The sequence below is a fragment of the Solanum pennellii genome, chromosome 10, assembly GCF_001406875.1.
Source record: "Solanum pennellii chromosome 10, SPENNV200".
NCBI classification, from domain to species: domain Eukaryota; kingdom Viridiplantae; phylum Streptophyta; class Magnoliopsida; order Solanales; family Solanaceae; genus Solanum; species Solanum pennellii.
The window spans coordinates 76,082,430-76,107,085 of record NC_028646.1 but is presented as its reverse complement, the minus strand read 5'-3'; the positions used below and the strand labels follow the sequence as shown (position 1 = coordinate 76,107,085).

The following is a 24,656-nucleotide window of genomic DNA, read 5'->3' as shown; positions in this document are numbered from 1 at the left end:
AGATATTTAATTTAGCATAGAGATAAATGATAATCCAACTTTATACTTAAAAGCATAATAAAATTTAGCATACCTAATTTGTACAAGTCACTTAAAAGCATAAAGAAACTTAGCATACCTAATTTGCACAAGTCAAACAAGATGAAATAAAAATTTTAACATGAGAAGCTATACTACATAGTCCTTAAGAGAAGAGTATCAACAACTTGCTTCACTCATTGAAATTTTGATCTTATTTATTAATTATTTTGTTTACTCTTATTTATTAATTATTTGTATCACATAAATAATAAACTCTATGTGAAACTTCTGACTTTACTTTATAGTATAACTTTTTGAATACGATTTTTGAGTCATCATCCTTTGCACAACATATTTAAAAGTATATGAAACACTACTATGAAGAATTTCTAATTCATATATAATTTAATCCCACATCTTCTCTATTGAAGAAGCAGAATTACAAAAAGGAAAATTCATGACATATAATTCAAGAAATTAGCCTGTCAAAAGACCAAAATAATTGCAACTCAACAAACCTATATATCAAAATATACAAAGCGAGAAAAACAAATGGTTAATTTATACAAAAGGAAAAATGAAAGGATTTTCAGCAAGACAAATTGTAAGGAATCATATATTATTATAAGCATGAAGCCTCAGAGATAAAAGTTGAAAGATCAATTTACCCCTAAATATCAAAATATTAAACCATATTTATCATTTAATAATTAAACAATTCTCTTAACCAAATTGTAAAAAAACGTAAAACAATTAAAAACAATTAAAACGTCTATTCAAATTTCTGCCATTATTGTGCTCTACATTTACCAATGCAAATTTTACCAAATATTGTTATTTAATCTTTAAAATAAGTTATCCCTTCAATATATCCATGGTTACTAATTTAATGAAAAAAACCAAAAGTCTGTAACTGATCCATTAGTTAGGTAAATATTTCATGGATATTAAGATGTAAAACATAACTGAAATGAAACTTGAGTGGCTAAAGCGGAAGATCAAATGAATAAAGAGATTACTCTTGATGAAATTTGACGAATTAAATAAGCCGAGGGAAGAAAAGATATGTAATTAATTCAACGTTTGGAGAGAAAATTTCTGAAGAATGGACTATGTAATTCTTACGTACTTGTATTATTATAAGTGAGAAGCTCCAACATTAAAAATTGGATTACCATTTTGCTCTTAGACTAAATAAAAATATTACAAAACATGTAAATAATAAAATATTAAATAATTAAAAGTTGAGTAATCATTTTAAAGACAAGTTATTTATCCGTAATTTAACTACATTGATAGAAATCTTTCAACTCCCCATTAATTAACTTAATACAGATTACTTGAACTCAATTTATAATCCTACTGGTTTATATCTCACATTTACTATTTTTTTCCTTAAGCTTCCAAAAGTTATATGAACTTTTCATGTTCCTTGTTAAATAAAATTGGAGTAATATATAGTCATGTGCAGTGATTTTCTACAACTCAATTCACATTAATCTTTCATCTTTAAGCTTTATATAATACTGATCAAAAAGAAAATAATGTCACATAAAACGGGACGGAGAGAATATATAGATCATTAGCAGCTATATGCCATAAAAGTTTGAATATATAATATATTGTTGATTGATAACTACTTTATTCCTCTTATGTTCATTTTAGTTCTCAACAATATATATTTAATATATGAAGATTTTCTTCAGTTTGCTAAATATCTTTTTTTTTCTATATTTCAGATTTTATTCGGCAATTGTGCGTCCTCTCACTTCTCACCATCAGGTACATAATGAATATGCTATTTACCACTCTCTCCCTCTTTTTTAATCAATTTTATTATTTCACATACATAAAATATAGTTTGTACGAAATGTGATATAGAAATAAGATTTTTGAGATTTGAGAAATTGTCTTAATAATTTTCAGGATATTTAGATCTTATACTTTTTAACATTCTTTAAGTTTTTATATCAAGTCTCTTGTTCTTTAATAAAGATTGATTCTTATTATATTTTGTAATGCAATTATACTTAAACAATAAAAGTAATACTCTTATGTCAAATTTTGATATGAAAGAAAATGTTCTTGAATAGAGATTGATTCTTATTATATTTCGTAATACGATTATATTTCAACCATACAAATAATATTATTATGTTAAAGAAATCCCAATCTTGATTCAAAGAAATGATACATGTAGGTGCAATTGTAATTAATATATATTGATTCATTTTATCTTCATCATAATATATATAATTACTACTTTTTTTTAGGTGTATACTATAAAATTGATAATGATATTCTAGCCTTATTAAAGAAGACGTATGTTGATCAACTATTGCAAAATATTACTTTCATTCGACAACAACTTCTTGTTATGCATAACTATAAACGGAGAAATTCTCAAATTTTGAAAAAAATATAAAAAAGTTTTATAATGATAATAATATGGATAAACGTGCAGAGCACGTTCCCAGAGACTAGTATTAGTAAAAAATGTATAGGAGACAAATATTATTACAACCCATCCTAAAAGAAGTATCATATAAACCCAAAAAATAATTAACAAATATTAATACATAAATTATATGGGATTACAATCAGCATATTTTTAATACCCAAATAAAGTTCCATACAATTATCAAAACCCAAAGAAGCATAATATTTTTTGCACCAACTTTCTCATACCTTTGCTAGGGAAAGGATCAATTCGGCATCAAAATAGACACTTATGAAAAGGTTTTCAAACCTAAAAGGATTACTGAGAAGTGAAGGAGAAGGGCAATATCTATGCTTGAAGAAACAAATATATAAAATTGTCTTCTGATTGCTTTTCTAACATTGTTTTCTGTCAAAAAATTAGATATTTGAGTGATAATTTATAGAATATGAAAAAGCTATTACCAACATGGAAGATGAAAGAGACAAAACATTAAAATTGAAATAAGTACAGGTGATAACTAAGCAATTCAAACATATAATAATTGTGGGAAGATGGAACAATTTCTACATCCAAATTCAATGTAGAAAATGAATATTTTTCTGTTTAAAAGTTTTTTGTTTTTAATTTTTTTTTATTTTTAGTGTAGAACAAAATTGTTAATAAAAATTTGTATGGGCATTTTCGTAATTTAACTTGGACTTGGAGGTTCCCCACTTATAATAATACTAGTTTCTGGGTACGCGCGTGCGTGTGGCCATATAAATAAAAATATTTTTGTGAAGATTGTATATATAGCAATATTTTTAAGTTATATTATGTGTTATAAAATAGAAAATACAAATTACATGTTCTTAAAATTGATAAGCATCCTATATGGTATGTTTTTGTTTCTAAGATCCAAAATTCAAAAAACTATACAAATCCAATATTTAAATGAATAAGTGAAATGTTATGTGCTACGTTAATGAAATATATGTAAAACCAGTAACATAGAGAAATCTTTTACCATAAAATTAATGTTGTGTGTTGCACATATGAAGCCCTAACAAGGAAATTAAATAATAAGTGTCATGAGTGTATTCTTCACTAAGAAATTTCTTTGACGAATCCAACAACATCCATAGCTGAAATTCTTGCACAAATCCAACAACGTTCATAGCGTATTTTAATAGCCTTTAACTTTGACAATGATTGAGAAAAAACTGCTTAGAGAAATGATATACTCTTCTTTAGAGCCCCTAAAAATGGAGAGGGGACTTGAGGAAAATGAAAACTATTCTTGGCTTTATATAATACTTTCACTTTAAATGATTAATTAGTCTCTTTAGCTTCTTTTCATGTATTTATCATTGAAAATAACATATATTAATATTCTTTAGCTTCTTTTCATGTATTTATCATTGAAAATAACATATATTCATATTCTTTAGCTTCTTTTCATGTATTTATCATTGAAAATAACATATATTCATATTCTTTAGCTTCTTTTCATGTATTTATCATTGAAAATAACATATATTCATATTCTTTAGCTTCTTTTCATGTATTTATCATTGAAAATAACATATATTCATATTCTTTAGCTTCTTTTCATGTATTTATCATTGAAAATAACATATATTCATATTCTTTAGCTTCTTTTCATGTATTTATCATTGAAAATAACATATATTCATATTCTTTAGCTTCTTTTCATGTATTTATCATTGAAAATAACATATATTCATATTCTTTAGCTTCTTTTCATGTATTTATCATTGAAAATAACATATATTCATATTCTTTAGCTTCTTTTCATGTATTTATCATTGAAAATAACATATATTCATATTCTTTAGCTTCTTTTCATGTATTTATCATTGAAAATAACATATATTCATATTCTTTAGCTTCTTTTCATGTATTTATCATTGAAAATAACATATATTCATATTCTTTAGCTTCTTTTCATGTATTTATCATTGAAAATAACATATATTCATATTCTTTAGCTTCTTTTCATGTATTTATCATTGAAAATAACATATATTCATATTCTTTAGCTTCTTTTCATGTATTTATCATTGAAAATAACATATATTCATATTCTTTAGCTTCTTTTCATGTATTTATCATTGAAAATAACATATATTCATATTCTTTAGCTTCTTTTCATGTATTTATCATTGAAAATAACATATATTCATATTCTTTAGCTTCTTTTCATGTATTTATCATTGAAAATAACATATATTCATATTCTTTAGCTTCTTTTCATGTATTTATCATTGAAAATAACATATATTCATATTCTTTAGCTTCTTTTCATGTATTTATCATTGAAAATAACATATATTCATATTCTTTAGCTTCTTTTCATGTATTTATCATTGAAAATAACATATATTCATATTCTTTAGCTTCTTTTCATGTATTTATCATTGAAAATAACATATATTCATATTCTTTAGCTTCTTTTCATGTATTTATCATTGAAAATAACATATATTCATATTCTTTAGCTTCTTTTCATGTATTTATCATTGAAAATAACATATATTCATATTCTTTAGCTTCTTTTCATGTATTTATCATTGAAAATAACATATATTCATATTCTTTAGCTTCTTTTCATGTATTTATCATTGAAAATAACATATATTCATATTCTTTAGCTTCTTTTCATGTATTTATCATTGAAAATAACATATATTCATATTCTTTAGCTTCTTTTCATGTATTTATCATTGAAAATAACATATATTCATATTCTTTAGCTTCTTTTCATGTATTTATCATTGAAAATAACATATATTCATATTCTTTAGCTTCTTTTCATGTATTTATCATTGAAAATAACATATATTCATATTCTTTAGCTTCTTTTCATGTATTTATCATTGAAAATAACATATATTCATATTCTTTAGCTTCTTTTCATGTATTTATCATTGAAAATAACATATATTCATATTCTTTAGCTTCTTTTCATGTATTTATCATTGAAAATAACATATATTCATATTCTTTAGCTTCTTTTCATGTATTTATCATTGAAAATAACATATATTCATATTCTTTAGCTTCTTTTCATGTATTTATCATTGAAAATAACATATATTCATATTCTTTAGCTTCTTTTCATGTATTTATCATTGAAAATAACATATATTCATATTCTTTAGCTTCTTTTCATGTATTTATCATTGAAAATAACATATATTCATATTCTTTAGCTTCTTTTCATGTATTTATCATTGAAAATAACATATATTCATATTCTTTAGCTTCTTTTCATGTATTTATCATTGAAAATAACATATATTAATATTCTTTAGCTTCTTTTCATGTATTTATCATTGAAAATAACATATATTAATATATTAACTATGAGATTCATTGTATTGAAATCTACAATTTTTAAGATTCTAGCAATGTAAAGGTAACTGCTTCTATATTTTAGTTAATGTGCAACTTAAATCTCTACCTATTTGCTCTCATTAACTAACATTTGTCTCTTCATTTTCTTTAACATTTAGATTATTTAATTTTCATAACTGTTCAAATATTCTCAATTCATTAATAGTAAAAAAAGTTTACTGCTCAATATTTTTTCAAAAATAAAATAATCAAATATGAATATAACATTTTTATTTAGTATAGTTATAAAATGGTAATTCAACTTTACATCTTGGAGCTTCCCACTTATAATATGATATGATATGATGATTATAGAAAAATCTAGATTTTTGTTAGATAGTTAAAAGATAAGGTTATTTAGACTTTTCTTGTAAATCTATCTAGAATAATTTCTAGAAGCATCCTTACTCTAGTATAAATAGGGGTTGCCATAGTCATTTGTAAACAATCCAAGTAACCCAAGAACAACCCACGCAACTAAGAACAACTCAAATCAAAGAGTTTCTTTCATAAACAAGTTTTCCTTTTTAACTTCCTCTTCTTTAGTTGAATCTACTGATCTTAGTTAACGATATTGGGCTAACAGAAGGTCTCTCCAATTATATATTTTTTTGTTATTCTCTACATATTATATTCGACCTTGCTTTCGATTGTTTTGAATTTGCATAATCTTCAAGTAAACCTAAGATATATATCCACGAGCAAATTTATAATTTTTGGACATGTTTGTAACCAAAGAGACTTTGTATATGTCGAATGATTTAGGTTTAAAAATACATTTAACCTTTGTTTTTGGTTCAAGAATAATCCTCCTTCCACTTTAAGAAAATATCAAAGTTTCGACATTAATGTGTACATTTTTTCAAGGAAAATAAGGTCTTGAAAAATGATTTTAAGAAAAATAAATTCTAGACATGACACCCTCCAACACTTCTCATATTCACCATCACCTCGATAGCCTCCATCTCTACCACTCACATCCCTACAAATACTTTAATTTTTGAATAACATTTTTTGAGTTATATACCCTTCCGTCCGCTATTATTTACCAAGTATACTAAAAATAGTTGTTCAAAATTAGTTATTATCTTAAACAATTAAAAAATAATTAGTCATATTTTTCAATTTTGCCCTAAATAATTACATAATTACTGATTTCAAAAAATAGTCATTTTAAAGTTACAAGGCTACTATAATGTGAAACTGAAAAAATTGCTTTTACGTTTTCAAAAAGTACAAACCATTTTAATAATGATTGATAGTAAGATTAATATCAATCAAATTACACCTTATATTAAATATTTCTAAAGAATTGTGCATGATTTTATTGTGACAAATAATTGTGAACGAATGAAGTAATAAACACAAAAAATTAAAAAGAATTTTTTTTCAAGAAAAGATTATCGTCTATAGAAAACATTAAATATTTTTTAACCCATTTACTAATTAAAAAACCCTTAAAAATTCTAATTGGTTCAATTAAAAAATGATCAACTCAAGGAAAAAATTTTCAAACGCATGCTGACAGTTTTTCAAGCGCCATTACCAATTTATTTATTACAACTCAGAAAAGTTTCCCACCTTTATCTGATAGGTGTTTTTGGGCAATTCATATTGGATATGAAATGGGGAGAGGGTTATTGAGTGAGAATAACTTTCACGAGTTTAGAATTCAGCTAACCAATCAACTAAAATACTAAAATTTTCCAAAAACAATTAAGATCTGTTTTTTAAAAAAATTTAAATCCAAATCCTAGTTGAAACCCTAAAAAAATTGAGATTTTGGTTTGTATACGATTTTGCCCAATTTGTAATTTATTCTTCAAACAAGTACCTTCATTGACTTCGACTTTACAAATGACTAAATTGGTTTCGCTGTAACCCATATTGTAATGACATTTCTACTTATAATAATGACATTGTAGGTGTTCCTTACTCTCTATTAAATCTAGAGAGCCCCGATTTGGGGACACTCGTTGGAAGCCTAGCGAATCTTAGAGAACTTAACCTTGATGGTGTGAATGTTTCATTGAAGGGGAGTGAGTGGTGCTCGGCGTTATCTTCATCTTTACCTCAATTGAGAGTCTTGTCAATGAGATACTGTTAAATTTCAGGTCCATTTGATCCTGTCCTGTTAAATCTCCCTTTCCTTTCAGTTATTCGTCTCGATATGAAAAACTTGTCACAATCTCTTGGAGTCTCTGGAAAAACCTTGTTATATATCTACTACTTCTATTGTCATTGACTTGAGTTTCAACAGGATCAAGGCAATCCACCGTTTCTACCAGATCGCTTTGCAAACTGGAAGAGTAGTATTACTTACTTTTCAATTGCCAATAATGAATTTACGGGATCAATATACTCTTCCGTATGCAGTCTAGATCAGCTCCAATTCCTTGATATGTCGAATAACTCCATAAGCGGAAAAATACCTCCCTGTCTAATCAAATGCTGGCTACCAGACTCGTAGTGTTGAATATAGCGAGAAACAATCTAAGTGGTACTATTCCTGATAAATTTCCGCTGAATTGTAGCTTGGAAACTTTAGATCTCAGCAACAATATCTTAGAAGGAAAAGTTCCAAGCTGATGTGAACCTTTGCAAGTTTTGAACATTGGAAACAACAAGATCAAATATACATTCCCCTACATGTTGAAGAAATTATACAGTTTTCATGTCCTAGTTATAAGGTCGACGGGAATCTCCAGTGTTCTGTTGCTAATCAAACCTGGTCAAATATTCAAATTGCGAATCTTGCTTACAATAATTTCAGCGGTGCTCTGCTACCGCATTACTTCTTCAGATGGGAAGGCATGATGTGGGGCAACAATGCATACCCATGTGAGCAGTGTTTTAGTGCTGAAAATCAGTATCAAGACAAGGTGACTTTAACTATTAAAGGTCTAACCGTGGAATATGTGAAAATTCTTGTAGTTTTAACATCCATTGATTTCTGTTGCAACAACTTTCAGGGGGAGATACCTGAGACACTGGGAGATCTCAAATCACTTATCCATCTTAACTTCTCACACAATGCTTTGACTGGAAGAATACCAAAGGCTCTTGGAATGTTGACTCAGTTTGAATCCTTAGATTTCTCAGTTAACCATTTAAGCGGGAGAATTCCAGACGAGCTCGTGAGTCTCACATTTCTTGCTTTCTTGAACCTATCTTTTAATCAACTATCTGGTAGGATTACAAGTGGTAACCAACTTCAGACGTTCAGCGAATTCCTTTGAAGGGAACACAGGTTTGTGCGGTTTACCTTTAAAGAAAACGTGCAGTGAAACCAAAGTGAATGGATCATCACAATTACTTAGCAACCATTCTGAACATGAAATTGAAGGGAAATATATGAGTTTTGCTTTGGGATCTTCTGTGGGCTTTGGCATCATAATCTGGCTGCTTTTGCAATAGTCAAAGATACAATGAGATCCTTGATAGATTTCTTTTCAGAATGTTGGATCGACACGAAAAGAGTCGCATGAATAAAAATCTTTGAAGGAGTTTAAGCTAAGCTTTGATGTTTGATCTTTTACATTTTGTTTGAAGGAGTTCCTAATATTTTGTTCACTTCGTTTTTCCTTTGTTCTGGGTAAGGTGAAGAGCGGTATTTGAATTTTAGTGTAAGGAATAATTTTCATGATGATCTGTTTATCATTTTTCAACTATTTGGCTCTTTCACTTCTATACAAACAATACTGCTAGAGTCCTTATTGTTTACATTCATTTTTTCTTCTGTTCTTTTTACTGAGTCTTGATGAACTGGTAAACGATAAACATATAGGTCTAAGGAAGTGTTGGCAGGATTAAGCACATTTAAATATTGAATCGGACCCGTTACAGCAGAAAGAACGGGGTCTCGCTGCCCGGTCAGCGAGTCGGGGGGTCCAGGGGGGCGACGCGCCCCCTGGCCTGGGGTCCGGGGGGGCGGAGTCGCCCCCGGCCCGACGGTATACTATGTTGTTGTATTGGGCCCTTAATTATCTGTCAATTCTGTATTTTGGGCCCAAGCCTGTTAGGGCGTAGCTTAGATAGACGCTATGGCAAACCCTATTCTGTAATTCTGTTCTTGCCTCTCCATAATAAAACTGCTCCCCCTCTTCCCGTGGACGTAGCCAATTTATTGGTGAACCACGTAAATCTGTTGTCTTGTTTTTCGCGTTTATATTTTCTCGTACTATCTCGAATTCCGCATAACACAAACAATACTGCTAGAGTCCTTATTGTTTACATTCATTTTTTCTTCTGTTCTTTTTACTGAGTCTTGATGAACTGGTAAACGATAAACATATAGGTCTAAGGAAGTGTTGGCAGGATTAAGCACATTTAAATATTTGTTCTTTTGGTTGTAACCCTGCACCCCTAGCTTACTCTTATCATTGGAGTCACTTAATAATCATACTCTACTTATATATCTAGGCGCGTCCTAAAACCAAAATGTCAAAGTTTCCATCTTATTGTATTTGAGAAACAACAAAGCATTGCAAGGCATCAACTTATGCTCTTATAAAAATTGAAAGTGACATTGTCAATTACAAGCTTAAGTTGTGTAAATTTATACCTTATGTTACTGATATTACGTTGACTTGCATATGGACAACTCAAGTCAACACAAAACTACAAAGCGAAATTATACCAAATTGGAATTAGTCTAGTCGTTTCATGTGTAAAAGAAAAGACAGAAACATCAACTTTGTTTAGATTTTAAAACATGTGATGTAGGACCTCATTAGACAAAACAATGAAGCTGGCTTGACTTTTCCAAAAAAATTCTTGTCTTAGCGAGTGGCGGCCTAGATTATTTTGTCTATATATATAGAATTCATCATCATTTTCAATACTTAACTTCATAATATTGCCTCATTATGAAAATATCACTCCTGCTACAACTTTCTTACATTACTGTGCTAGTGGTGTATGGCCAATGTTTGGGCAATGAAAAGGGGTTGTTGCTTAAACTCCAGAAAAGCCTTACGTTCAATTCTTCTAGATCAAACCAAACTGGTTAGATGGGATCTAAACACCGACTGTTGCCTGTGGCCAGGTGTAAGTTGTGATCAAGAAGGTCATGTGCTTGTTCTGGAGCTGGACCATGAAGTAATCACTAGTAGAGTTCCAGAATTTATAGCAAATTTTACAAAATTGACTACCTTGAGTCTCCGGAGCTGCAAATTGTTTGGTCCATTTCCTAGTAAAATCTTTCAGGTACAAACTCTTCAGGAGCTTGATTTATCATACAATGAAAACCTTACTGGCACTTTACCTAACTTTCCACAAAAGAGTGCATTAAGGGAAGTAGTGCTTAGTTACACGGGATTCACCAGTTCCCTACCGGATTCAATTGCTAACCTTCGGAATTTGACCCGGCTTGATATAGGAAGTTGCAATTTCAGTGGAGACATTCCATCAAAAATGGGAAGTCTCACAGATCTGGTTTACCTAGACTTGTCATTTAACAGTTTTACTGGCTCGATCCCATTCTTTCATAAGGCAAAGAAGCTCGTTTACATTAACCTTTCTAATAACAATGGTCCATTTTCTTCCACTCAAACTCAAATTGCAGTTCTCCTTTCCCTCCCGTCCTTGCAGTTTCTCAGTGTTCAGAACAGTCGTTTAAGTGGAGAAATCCATGAATTTTCAAATGCATCCTCTTCTGTTCTTGATACACTTGATTTGCGTAATAATCATCTGAATGGATCTATTCCGGGGTCTATCTTTCAACTCAAAAGTCTTTCTAAACTAGTACTTTCTTCCAACTCGTTCAGTGGGACCATTAATCTTGAAGCGATTAGCGGACTTCCTAGGCTAAACACCCTCGACCTTTCTTACAATAACTTGAGAATTGTAAGTAATTCAACCTCATTTCCCTTTCCAGCTAAGATGCACCACCTGAGGTTGGCTTCATGCCAGTTGCAGAAGTTTCCTGATCTCAAAAACCAATCATTCTTATTTGAAATAGACCTTTCGGACAACAAAATTAGAGGGGGAATACCAAATTGGGTTTGGAAAGTTGGAATTTTGAATCTTTCTCACAATCTCCTGGAGTCTCTAGAAAAATCTTACATGTCTACCACTCCTCTTTCCATTGATTTGAGTTGCAATAGGATCATGGGTAATCCACCCTTTCTACCACCTGACATTGCTGCTACGTATCACCGTAGTAGATGGGGAGGTAGTATTACTTTCTTATCACTTGCCAATAATGAATTTACGGGATCAATACCCTCTTTCATATGCAATCTATATCAGCTTAAATTTCTTGATATGTCAAACAACACATGTAACAACAAAATACCTTCATGTCTATTCCAAAAGGCTGACCGTTTCGTAGTACTGAATCTTGGGAGAAACAAACTAAGTGGCACTATTCCGGACACATTTCCACTAAATTGTAGTTTGAGAACTTTAGACCTCAGCAGTAATATCTTAGAAGGAACAGTTCCAAGATCCCTGCTAAGATGTCAACCTTTGGAGGTTTTGAACATTGGAAACAACAAGATTGAAGATACATTCCCATGCATGTTTCATTCTTTTTCCAATTTGCATGTACTAGTTATGAGGTTGAACAAGTTCTACGGGGATCTCCAGTGTTCTGTTGCTAATCAAACCTGGTCAAGTATTCAAATTGTGGATCTTGCTTACAATAATTTCAGCGGTGCACTGCTACCACAATACTTCTCGAACTTGAAAGGCATGATGCAAAGCAGAAATCTAGACCCAGGGGAGCATTATTTGCATGTTGATAGTCTGTATCAAGACAAGGTGACTTTAACTATCAAAGGTCTAACACTGGAATATGTGAAAATTCTTGTAGTTTTAACATCCATTGATTTCTCTTGCAACAACTTTCAAGGGGAGTTACCTGAGACATTGGGAGATCTCAAATCACTTATCCATCTTAACTTCTCACACAATGCTTTGACTGGAAGAATACCAAAGGCCATTGGAAAGTTGACTCAGTTTGAATCCTTAGATTTCTCAGTTAACCATTTAAGCGGGAGAATTCCAGACGAGCTCGTGAGTCTCACAGTTCTTTCTTTCTTGAACCTATCTTTTAATTAACTATCTGGTGGGATTCCAAGTGGCAACCAATTTCAGACATTCTCAGCAGATTCCTTTGAAGGGAACATTGGGTTGTGCGGTTTACCTTTAAAGAAAACGTGCAGTGAAACCAAAGTGAATGGATCATCACAACCTAACAACCATTCTGAACATGAAATTGATGGGAAATATATAAGTTTTTCCTTGGGATCTTCTGTGGCTTTTGGCATCGTAACCTGGCTTCTTTTGCGTAGCCAAAGATACAATGAGCTCGTTGATGGACTTCTTTTAACAATTTTGGGTCAGCACAAAAGGAGGAGAAAGAATAAAAACCAAAGGAGGTCAAGAAAAATAAGGCTATAGTATAGCTTTGATGTTTGATCTTTTACATTCTGTTTGAAGGAGTTCATAATACTTTGTTCACTTACATTTCCTTTACATGGACTTGGTGAATACATGGTGTTTGAATTTGAATATAAGAAATGATTTTTACGATGATCTGGCAAGGCTCTACAATATCTACACATTTCTTTAAGTATAACAAATATCAAAGATAGTATTCTTCACACTCCCTCTTAAAGTGATTAGTAGGAGTTGAGATATTCAATTGAAACAGGGCATAATTCGAGTGTCTAAATGAAGTATCTTGACAAGTTTTAGGGGTTGGTTTTGTATTAAGCCGAATAGAGGAGTAGTGAACATGGTTAATGCTTAGTATACTAGATTACACATGATTATTTGTACTTGAGTTTTCTTGTCTAAGTTGTTTCTGTTAGTTTTGGTTCTAAATCACAAGCTACGCTAGAGCTGCACATCTGCATACAAAAACAATGTTTAGTTTAACTTTTACTTTTATGAGTAGCTTTTTTAAGTTTATCTTTTCGTGTTATGTATGAATGAGTTTACCTATAGCCAGGACATCCATTTCAATGTTGATACACAAACATCAACTTTCTTTGTATTTCAAAACATCTGAAGTAGGACCTCATTAGACAAAATGGTGATGCAGTCTTGACTTTTTCAAAACCCAAAATTGGAGCAACACAGTAACTTTAGTTGATTATTCCTTGTCTTTGCTTAATATTTCTATGCGTGTGCCGGCCAATATTACTTGTATACATGTAACACATCATTCAATATCATTACTGCATTTTATAACATTGCCTCACAATGAAAATATCACTGTTGCTACAGCTTTCTTTCATCACCATGCTGGTGGTGTTTCTGATTGATTCTCCAGTGTATGGTCATTGTTTGGGCGATCAAAAGGCGTTGTTGCTTAAACTCAAGAATGGTCTTACATTCGATTCTTCTAGGTCAACCAAATTGGTCAGATGGAGTCAAAACACTGACTGTTGCCAATGGCCAGGTGTAAGTTGTGATCAGAAAGGTCATGCACTTGTTTTGGAACTGGACAGCGAAGCAATTTTCAGCGGACTTGAGAATCCCAACCAGTCTATTCGATCTTCAGTATCTTAACATACCTAAATTTGTCATATGCTGGTTTTGGTGGGCAGATTCCAATGGAATTGTCAAGATTGACGAAGTTAATGTTTCTTGACCTTTCTAATGTCGCGTTAAAGCTTGAGAGAGGAGATCTGCAGACACTGGTTGGAAACCTGGCAAATCTTAGAGAACTTTATCTTGATGAAGTGTACATATCATTGAAGAGGATTGGGTGGTGCTCAACCTTATCTTCATCTCTGCCTCAGTTAAGAGTGTTAAGCATGACAGATTGTGGCATTTCAAGCCCTTTTGATCCCGTCCTCTTAAATCTTCATTTCCTTTCAGTCATTCGTCTTGATGGCAACAACTTGTCCAGTATAGTTCCTGAACTTCTAGCAAATTTTACAAAACTGACGAACCCTCAGTCTCAGTAACTGCAACTTGAGAGGTGAATTTCCGTATAAGATCTTTCAGGTACCAACTCTACAGGAGCTTGATTTATATGGAAATGAAAAACTCACTGGCACTTTACCTGACTTTTCACAGAATGGTTCACTAAGGGAGTTAGGTCTTGGCAGCACAAATTTCACAGGTTTACTTCTGGATTCACTTGCTAACCTCACAACCTTAACCGAGATTGACTTAAGTTTATGCAATTTCTTTGGACCTATCTCATCAAAAATGGAAAATCTAAGAGATTTAGTTTATTTAGACTTTTCATCCAATAGCTTTACTTGCTCAGTCCCACTATTTCATAAGGCAAATAAGCTCAAGTACATTGACCTTTCTCATAACAATCTAACAGGCCCACTTTCTTCTACTCATTTTAGAGGTCTTTCAGGGCTTGAGTGTCTATACTTGCAAGACGATTCTATCGGAGGGACCCTTCCGATAGTTGTGTTTTCCGTTCCATCATTGCAGGTGCTTGAACTTGAGAATAACCACTTCAGTGGAGAAGTCCATGAATTTGCTAACGTGTCCTCCTCTTTTTTGTATAAACTTGACTTGAGCAATAACTATCTAAATGGATCGATCCCCGATCTATATTTAAAATCAATAGGCTTTCACAACTCTTATTTTCTTCCAACTCCTTCAGTGGGACCATTAATATCGAAGCGATAAAGGGACTTCCTAGGCTAAAAATCCTTGACCTTTCTTACAACAATTTGAGAATTGATGTACAGGATAGTAATTCAACCTCATTTCCCTTTCCCCAAATGAGTTAATATAACTAGGCATCATGCCAGTTGCAAAAGCTCCCGGATCTCAAAAACCAGTCACTCGTGATTGCATTAGACCTTTCATACAACAATATTTCAGGACAAGTACCCAACTGGATTTGGAGTATTAGTTTAAGTTATCTGAATCTTTTTTGCAATTTCCTCGAGGCTCAGGAGGAACCTTACGATACATCTTCAGAATTATGGAGTGTCATTGACTTGCATAATAACAGGATCAAGGGCAATATACCCATTGTACCAACTACTCTTATCTACCTTTCAATTGCCAATAATAAATTTACAGGATCAATACCCTCTTCTATATGCAATCTATATCAGCTTCAATTTCTTGATGTGTCGAACAATTCCATAAACAGCAAACTACCTCCATGTCTGTTTCAAATGTTTGACAATCTGTCAGTGCTGAATCTAGGAAGAAACAGACTAAGTGGCATTATTCTTGATACGTTTTTGTCAAACTGCAGTTTGAAAACTTTAGACCTCAGCAACAATAACTTAGAAGGAAAAGTTCCAAGATCCCTGCAAAGATGTGCATTTCTAGAGGTTTTGAACATCGGAAACAACAAGATTAGAGATATATTCCCGTGTATGTTGAAAACATTACCCAGTTTGCACGTCCTAGTCCTAAGGTCAAACAAGTTTTATGGAGATCTCCAGTGTCGTATAGCTAATTAAACATGGCCAAAGCTTCAAATTGTAGATATTGCTTACAACAATTTCAGGGGAGCACGGCTACCACATTACTGCTCGAGCTGGGAAGGCATGATGAAGAGCAGAAATCCAGAGCCACGACTACAGTACTTGGAAGTTGAAATCACCAACTATGGCCTATACTATCGAAATAGAGTGACCTTAACTCTCAAAGGTCAGGAGATGGAGATTGAGAATATTCTTGAAGTTTTTACATCCATTGACTTCTCCTGCAACAACTTCCAAGGAGAGATACCAGAGGTATCGGGAGATCTCAAATTGCTTTACCTTCTTAACTTATCGCACAATGCTTTGACAGGAAGAATACCAAAGTCCCTCGGAAAGTTGACTCAGCTTGGATCCTTAGATCTTTCGGTAAACCAGTTAAGTGGGAGAATTCCAGATGAGCTCGCGAGTCTCACATTCCTTGCTTTCCTGAATCTATCTTTCAATCAACTTTCCGGTAGGATTCCAAGAGGGAACCAACTTCAGACATTCTCAGCAGAATCCTTTGAAGGGAACACAGGGTTGTGTGATTTTCCACTGAAGAAACTGTGCAGTCACATCAAAGTGAAGGGATCGTCACAGCCAAGAAGCCTTTCTGATAATGAAATTGATGGGAAACGTATAAGTTTTGAATTGGGGATCTTCATTGTGTTTTGGCATTGTTACCTGGCTGCTTTTGCATAGCACAAGATACAACGAGCTCGTTGACAGACTTCTTTTCAGAACTTTTGGTGAGCACAAAAAGGCGGGCAGAAATAGAAACCGAAGGAGGTCAAGGTAAGTTAAGGTTTACTGTAGAGTACACAAGGTTATGTCAGTTTCTGCGGTATGACTATAAGCACATTCTGTTCAGTTAGTGCCTAAGCTTTGAAGTTGGATCTTTTTACATTCTATTTTGTTGGATAAGCCTTCATGTTAAATATAAGGAGTTCATAATACTCTGTTCACTTAGAGTTTTAGGATGCAATTAACACCAGAATTACACAAGTAAATACATCTATTATAATCTGTCCATCATGCTAACAAATTGGTCTGTTTTTCTACAAATTCTTAGGATGACTATATTAGTGATCTCTATTCATTTCAGTAGATTAGTCTATAACAGTCATTTCTTAGAGAGTAAACCACAAGCTCCACCCTATGGAGCCTCCCTCAGATAACACTCCAGCCAGGTGTCACTTCATCTAGGGAAGGAAACCAACTTATACTACAATTGTCACCACGATAAATCAATCATCGAGTGCTCCTAGACACCCCAGAGAATCAGTAATTGCAAGATTTACTATTCATAATGGGGTACTATCAATAATATTCAAGGCAAAAGATTATCTTTTAAGAATTATTCCCAATCAGGGGTCAGCCAAAATCGGTGTATACGTGCAAATGAAGATATTTTTAACTTGGTATGGTTCAAAAGGATCACCGAGATGAAGGGGCTTCAAATGTGGCTACAAAAGTGGACTCCTGATTCTAAACCAGAATTTTTTTAAAAAAAATCCTTATTGCTGCAGTGTGGGTTCTTCTACCAGGTTTGCCCTTCCATATGCATTTTGATAACACCATACCTTTCCAGATAACAAAGGCATTAACACTATACTTTAGGTTGACTTGCACAATATACACCATTCAAATCAACAAAATACTAGTAGAGTCTGAATCTTTCTCATAATCTTTTAGTCTCTAGAAAAACCTCACAATTTGTCTACTACTTCTATTGTCATTGATTTGAGTTCCAATAGAATCAAGGGCGATATACCCGTATTACCTACTTCTCTTACCTACTTTCTGATTGCCAATAATGAATTTACCGGATCAATACCCTCTTCCATGTACAGTCTAGACAAGCTTCAAATTCTTGATATGTCAAATAACAAACTCAGTGGCATTATTCCTGACATATTTCCACTGAATTGTAATTTGAAAAATTTAACCTCAGCAGCAAAATATTAGAAGGAAAAGTTCCAGGTTCCTTGGAAAATGCTCATTTCTGGAGGTTTGTTGTAGAACAAAAAGCTAGTAATATTGTTGATATATCACATATAAGCTTTTAAGTTCAATGTTTTACATTTTGTTGTATAAGCGTGTGATAAATTGGTGTTTGAATATGTATTTTATTTTGGTTTTCTAAGGCAACTGTTTAGAAAGAAATACTTGTTTTCTTTTCGATAAATTAAGTGCCAAAGCAACCTGGATTGAAAGCACAGGGTATTTCTGTTATTTTAAAACTATTCAGGTATGCGATATCACGTTGATACTGCAGATTTTTAGGTTTCCACAACAGATTAGCCTATCTTGTTATCATATTTTGGGTCAGGTCATTCTAGATGTGATGATTGAGTATTTGGGAGACAAAAAGGAATGGCGTACACTAGGCTAAGGGAATACGAATAATTAACATAATGTACTGAATCAGTTCATGGAAGACCCTCGGCTCAAGAATATATAGTGTACAAACATAGGGAAATTGTAAGTATATATACATGATATCTTGCACTCACCTCACAAACTCGACACATTCTTTAAAAATTCCTTTAACTTCTATATGAACCTTATAAAATGTACAAATCTAATACTGTAAAGTTTTAAACAATAGATGTATGAGGTTATAACATGTTATAAATCAAATGTCAATACTGTAGTTGTTTGTGGTGGAGAAGTTGGGCCTTGCCAACCATGTCTTTCGGGATCATATTTTTCTCCATCACCCCAAAGGGCATAGGCTTCTTCACCATGAACCGCGTCATCTCCAATCTTTAGTTGCTCATCCGACATCCTTAGTGGGATGAACAACCTTATTGCAAGTAGTATCAACGTCGTTGCAACTATGTTCCAACCAATGATGAAGAGAGCTGCAACTATTTGCTTAACGAAAAGAATTCCGCCAACTCCACCATAAAATGCACCCTTTGTGTTGGTGACTGGAAGGACAATATTACAGAGAGATGGTTCTGCCAGAAGACCAGTTAATAAACCCCCTAGAAGTCCTGCCACAGCATGTGTGTGAAACACAGCAAGTGTATCATCCACCTGTTATTATACAACAAGGAAGTTAGTCACAAATACGGATGGGCGTTGGGGCCGTTCAGATTGGATATAAAGAATCAATTTTTAGATTGAATTGAGTTTTTAAGTTCGGGTTTGGATCAATCAGTTTGAGACACAAAAAAGCAATTAACAACCTCGGTTCACCTAACAGTTTGTTCCTTAGAATGTACTATAACTTTTTGCAGTTAACAAAGTTTGAGGTCATCCTGCCACACATGATGTGTAACTTCATATTGGACTTAAAGTACTATAACGGGTAGGGTCGTAGAGTACTAATCTATTGAAACTTTGAAAATTCAGGTTGACCTAAACTATTCTCACACTTAGGCCTAAAATATAACTATAGATAACCATCCATAATAAGTTGAATTAACAACTAAAAAAAATAAGGCAGTCAACCTGCTACAAGAATTTACATATACTGATCGTGTAAATATTTTTTACCCCGTAGTAGTGTATAAGAGATAAATCCTATTATTTCTCTAACATTGGCAAGTCAACTAGAAATTGTTAATCTCCACAAATACTTTTTCGAAAAACACTTGTAATAAAAATATTTTTTAAAAAAAAAACAGATTTTAAAAGGTTGACCAAACGTGCTATAAGTCACCGATGTGGGAGTCAACATTAAACTGTACATTTTGCTTGTGTACCTAACAACAACAAAAAAATGGCAAGTTGTTGAAACTTTTCAGTGCTTACCTACTTTTCTCCTTCATTTGAGTATGACATGGTAAGAGTTGTAGGGACAGGGAAGGGGGGAAGGTTAGATAGTTATAGCAACTTATTTTGAACACTATATTCAATTTCAACAACCATATATAAACAATTACCAAATAATCTATACTAATACCTACTAATATTGACACCTTTTAATGACAATTCTGAGTCCGTTACTGCTATATATGACAAATATATTCTTTACAAATAACAAGATGGAATATCATGAAAGTAAGTACAGTTATCGTACCTGCTGTAGAAAAGTGGACTTTTTGTGGAGTATCATCATTGAATACCATGGAATGCTTCCAGCAAGAATTCCCATTACTATGGCTGCCCAAGCTTGCACCACTCCTACATCAATTCTTTAATTTTATTATTACTCATTTTACATTCGATGGCACGACTTCGCTAGGTCCTATCATAGTGTAACTATATTCGAACTGTCAGTACATAGAAGTTAAACTACCTGCTCCAGGAGTTACACAAGCTAGGCCGGTCATCATTCCTTGAATCGCTCCAATAACGGATGGCTTGCCAAAGTAAAAAACATCTAGGGTTGTCCAAACAAGAAGACTTGTAGCTGCTGAAATATTAGTGTTTAAAACAGCCAAAGGAGCAGCTACATTTGCAGCATTAGGTGCTCCTCCATTGAAACCTGACCAACCCATCCAAAGTAGCCCTGCTCCTGCAAGCATCAATAACACATTGTTTGGTGGAAACCTTTCCCTATCACTCTTCAGTCTTGGCCCAACCTGCCATCAACATATCCAATCAACTCAATTAGTTTATACGAGAAAATATCGAGTTGAACAGAATCCACTACTTTCAGTTTGAATCATGTATTGTGTTATGTGATCTAAAAGGCTAGACTAGATCACTAAAAGTTGAAACAACATCAAAATTTTGATCACCTAATTTCTACATAGGTTGAACACGTCAATTTTAAATCCTGAATCAACATCTAAATCATACTCACTCAAAATAAACCAATTTGACTTCAAGCCTATGTTGCTCGGATCCAACACATACATATTTGAAGAGTCTGAGCAACATAGATTTAAATTTTGGAACGAACTTAACAAAACAGAGTAAACCAGAGTCGAATGAATGAATAAAAAGGGGAGAATTAGTTGGTTGTAATACCCAATAAGCAGCGGTGAATCCAGAAATTCCAGCAGAAAGATGAATAACATAGCCACCAGAATAATCAATCACACCCCAATGATAAAGAAATCCACCTCCCCAAAGGCTAAAAGCTCCAACAGTATAACAAAAGATGAGCCAAAGAGGAACAAAAGTCATCCAAGCTTTGATATTCATACGAGCAAGAACAGAACCAGCCAACAAAATCATGGTAATAGCAGCAAAAGTGAAATGAAAATAGACATGTGCAGCCATAGGATAAAAAGGTTCATGCATAGGAGATTCTATTGTCGTTCCATCGCTATAATAATGCGTTGTCTCTGGCATTCTTGCTCGTCCTGTTAAGTATTTTTGGCCTAAAGCAGGGGCCCCTTTTGCCCAAAAGGGCAAAAGCTTATCGCCAAAGGCGATACGATAGCCTACTAATACCCAACATATGAGTACAGCTGCGAAAGCGTAAAGAGCCATAAAAGCAGAGTTAACTGCCCATTTTTTCTTTACAATGCTGGCGTAAAGGATGACAAGGCCTGGCATACTCTGCAGACCAACGAGGGTCGCTGCAGTCATTTGCCAGGCGTTGTCGCCTTTGTTTAGCCATGGTGGAACTGCTGGTAAATCTTCTTGATATGCTCCTGGTGGTATGGACATGGCTAATTATTTTTCAGAGCTTCTTGAAATTTTATTTGATGAGATTTATGTTTTTCTTTGTTTTATATAGTATGATATATGCTCTGTTTTGCTTAAATGGAGCTTGTAGTTGACTATTTCTTATTTCCTCATTTGAAAAATAAATTCAGTTAGATATTTATATTCTCTAATTTTAGATGTGCACAAGTAGACGTTTAAATTTATATAAAATTGAACAAATAAATACAAATGTCTTATTTGACAATTCACGTCAGATACACTTGAACTGATTTGATATGTACTATGTCACGTAAGACGCATATTATGACATGTACAATGTGTGTATTTATCTGTTTAATTTTATACAAATTAAATTAGAGTACATAAATATCAGTTGATGTCAAGTTATTATATATATATATGACTATTACAATACATCAATTGATGAGTAGAATACAGAGAAGTGGTATAAGTGACTATACTTGAGAAATTGGTGTGAAAGCGTCATGAAGTAGTTGTGAAGCTTCGTACAAATTGAAATAGAGTTTTAGTTTTATTCATGAATGGTTATACTTCTTATAAAGTTGACCTGCGATAATATGTTTCTGTTCATAATTAATAAGTTTCTGTTCATAACTAATAAGTCGGTCTAGTAACTTCTTTTCTATATATCATAAATATACATTAAAAAAAGTAATCTTTGATAATTTTTCAATAAAAGAAAGTTTGAATGAACCTCTTCCGTTGCTCAAACTCTGATATCCAATCAAATTAACTTAAATTCATGAGAAGAATACATAGAAATGGTAGGTGAGTAACTAGAAATTAATGAGAAAGCAAAGGTAAAGGGAGTCTATGGTTGTGACTTGTGAAAAGAGGCATGTGAATGAAAGTAATGAGGAAGCTTCAATTCTAACAAGTCAATTTTTACATACTATTGACTTGTCTTACTTAGAAAAATAAAAAAAACTATATAAAATGTTCCAACTAGTCATCTTATGCCAACAACCAAGGAATTGATGGTGACTTTAAGGAGACTTTTATACAACTTTGAACTTTAAAATATAATAATTCTTGCTTTTAAGTTTCAACTTACATAATCATTGAAATAGTTATAAATAACACTATTTAATTAGCATTAGGTTAGATAAGGAAAATATGAGTTTGTTTTTATATGCATTTTCGTTTAGTCCGTACTAGTTAACTAGTCCTCTTTTATTTTTATATCTTAGCTAAATTAGTATTAAAGTTTTAGCTGACATAATCAGATTAGAAGTGTATCTAAGCACGACATCTTATGCTTGACTAATTTTAGAAAATTAAAATGTAGGATTATATGAATTAAATAACCTAAAACGTAGTCCTTAGAAAGAGAGGAAAGAAGATAAAAAGGAGAAATGAAATAAGACTAGAAAGGTTGGTGTGTTGGATACCAGGAAAATGTATATGACAAACGTAATTAATGAAATAACATAATATGAGTATAATTTACATAATTACATTTTATGGATAAAGTTTAATTTGTATATAGCTTTTAATTTGTATAAAATGCTTTTTTAATTTGTTTTTAAGTTATACAACATTTTACTTTTTCATTAAAACGTAACAATAGCGCTAAGTAGGTAACAAACATTTACACAATCCCATGATTTAAATTAAATATTTTCCTAATTTTTTTTTTAGATAAATCGTATAAAACATTCAGACGTTAATGACCGAATTTGTATATATATAAATTGATTATATTGTATATATTTGAGAAATTGTATATAATTTTTTACACAATGTTTGTGTATAATTGATTATGTGTTATTAACTGTATATATGACCATCATAATATGGAAATTGTGTATATGACAGTCGTGCTTGTTTAAAAAAAAGGTGTGTTGTATTTGTTTAAAAAAAAATTGTGTAGTATGTTTGTATACAATATTTTATTTTGTTCATATTTTTTTGTATGTATCTAGAAATTTGAATATTGTACAATAATTTCGGTATATGTATTATATTTGTATATGTGTATATGCAATTTCGTGTTTTTTAAAAAAAATAATAATTAAACTGATTGTATAATATTCATTTGTCAATTGTATATGTGGTAAGTTTGAAATCTATTTGTATATTTGAGTGTATAATGTTTATATATACAATATTTTATTATGTTCATAATTTTTTTTTGTATATATCGACGAATTTGTATAATGAACTATAATTTTGTACATGTATTATGCAGTGATTTTAACAAATTTCTTTTATCCAAAATTAAATATTTGTATACAAATAGCTACTTTCTCAGACTTTGTAGATGTTACCTTAATATACAACCCACTATGTACATAACTTTAGTAATTGGTATACAACTAATAGAATATACAAATAACAACGGTCTCAAATACTTTGTATATATTATGTTAATGTATAACCCACTATACATAACTTTAGTAATTTGTATATAAATTACACTACCTGATAATCCTGATGTTCTTCTGATTTGTTAATTTCAGATGAGGCAGATCCAATCTTCTCTAAATCACTGGTTATGGTTTTCCTCTTACTTCCTCCTCCAACAATTTTAATGCCGCTAGCTTTCGCATTGTTAATAACTTTTTGAATTGCCATTGGGTCTTTTTTTTTTCTTGAATCTCAATTCTTCAATAGATTGTTCATCTTGAACTTGTTTAGACTTAGTCATAGACCCTACATTAATCCCGAAATCTTGAGTTAAACTCATTGAAAAAGAGGGTGGATTCATAGATGGAGATGAATAATTCATTATAATTTCTAAAAAAAACTTACAATCTGATAAGAAAAAAGATTTTAATATATAT

At 32.0% G+C, this 24,656-nt stretch overlaps 3 protein-coding genes and 2 pseudogenes across 3 annotated transcripts; 4 read left to right on the top strand and 1 right to left on the bottom strand.

The window, feature by feature from the left end:
- Positions 1-8,676: 8,676 nt before the first annotated feature.
- On the top strand, positions 8,677-9,102 carry LOC114073948 (putative receptor like protein 25). The gene has a single exon (XM_027912168.1). The coding sequence runs from the start codon at positions 8,677-8,679 to the stop codon at positions 9,100-9,102; it is 426 nt and encodes a 141-aa protein (XP_027767969.1).
- Positions 9,103-10,726: 1,624 nt separating this feature from the next.
- Positions 10,727-13,402, top strand: LOC107001595 (annotated as a pseudogene).
- A 133-nt stretch (positions 13,403-13,535) lies between these two features.
- LOC114073883 lies at positions 13,536-17,276 on the top strand (annotated as a pseudogene).
- Positions 14,078-14,787, top strand: LOC107001594 (receptor-like protein 11). Its single transcript, XM_027912167.1, has 2 exons — positions 14,078-14,377; positions 14,425-14,787. Exons 1-2 carry the CDS (start codon positions 14,078-14,080, stop codon positions 14,785-14,787), a joined length of 663 nt encoding a protein of 220 aa, XP_027767968.1.
- A 1,406-nt stretch (positions 17,277-18,682) lies between the features above and the next one.
- On the bottom strand, positions 18,683-21,964 carry LOC107032496 (ammonium transporter 2). The gene is made up of 4 exons (XM_015234101.2): positions 21,202-21,964; positions 20,525-20,810; positions 20,306-20,409; positions 18,683-19,317 (listed from the first exon to the last, which is right to left on the bottom strand). Exons 1-4 carry the CDS (start codon positions 21,847-21,849, stop codon positions 18,904-18,906), a joined length of 1,452 nt encoding a protein of 483 aa, XP_015089587.1. The 5' UTR covers positions 21,850-21,964; the 3' UTR covers positions 18,683-18,903.
- Between the last annotated feature and the right edge of the window lie 2,692 nt (positions 21,965-24,656).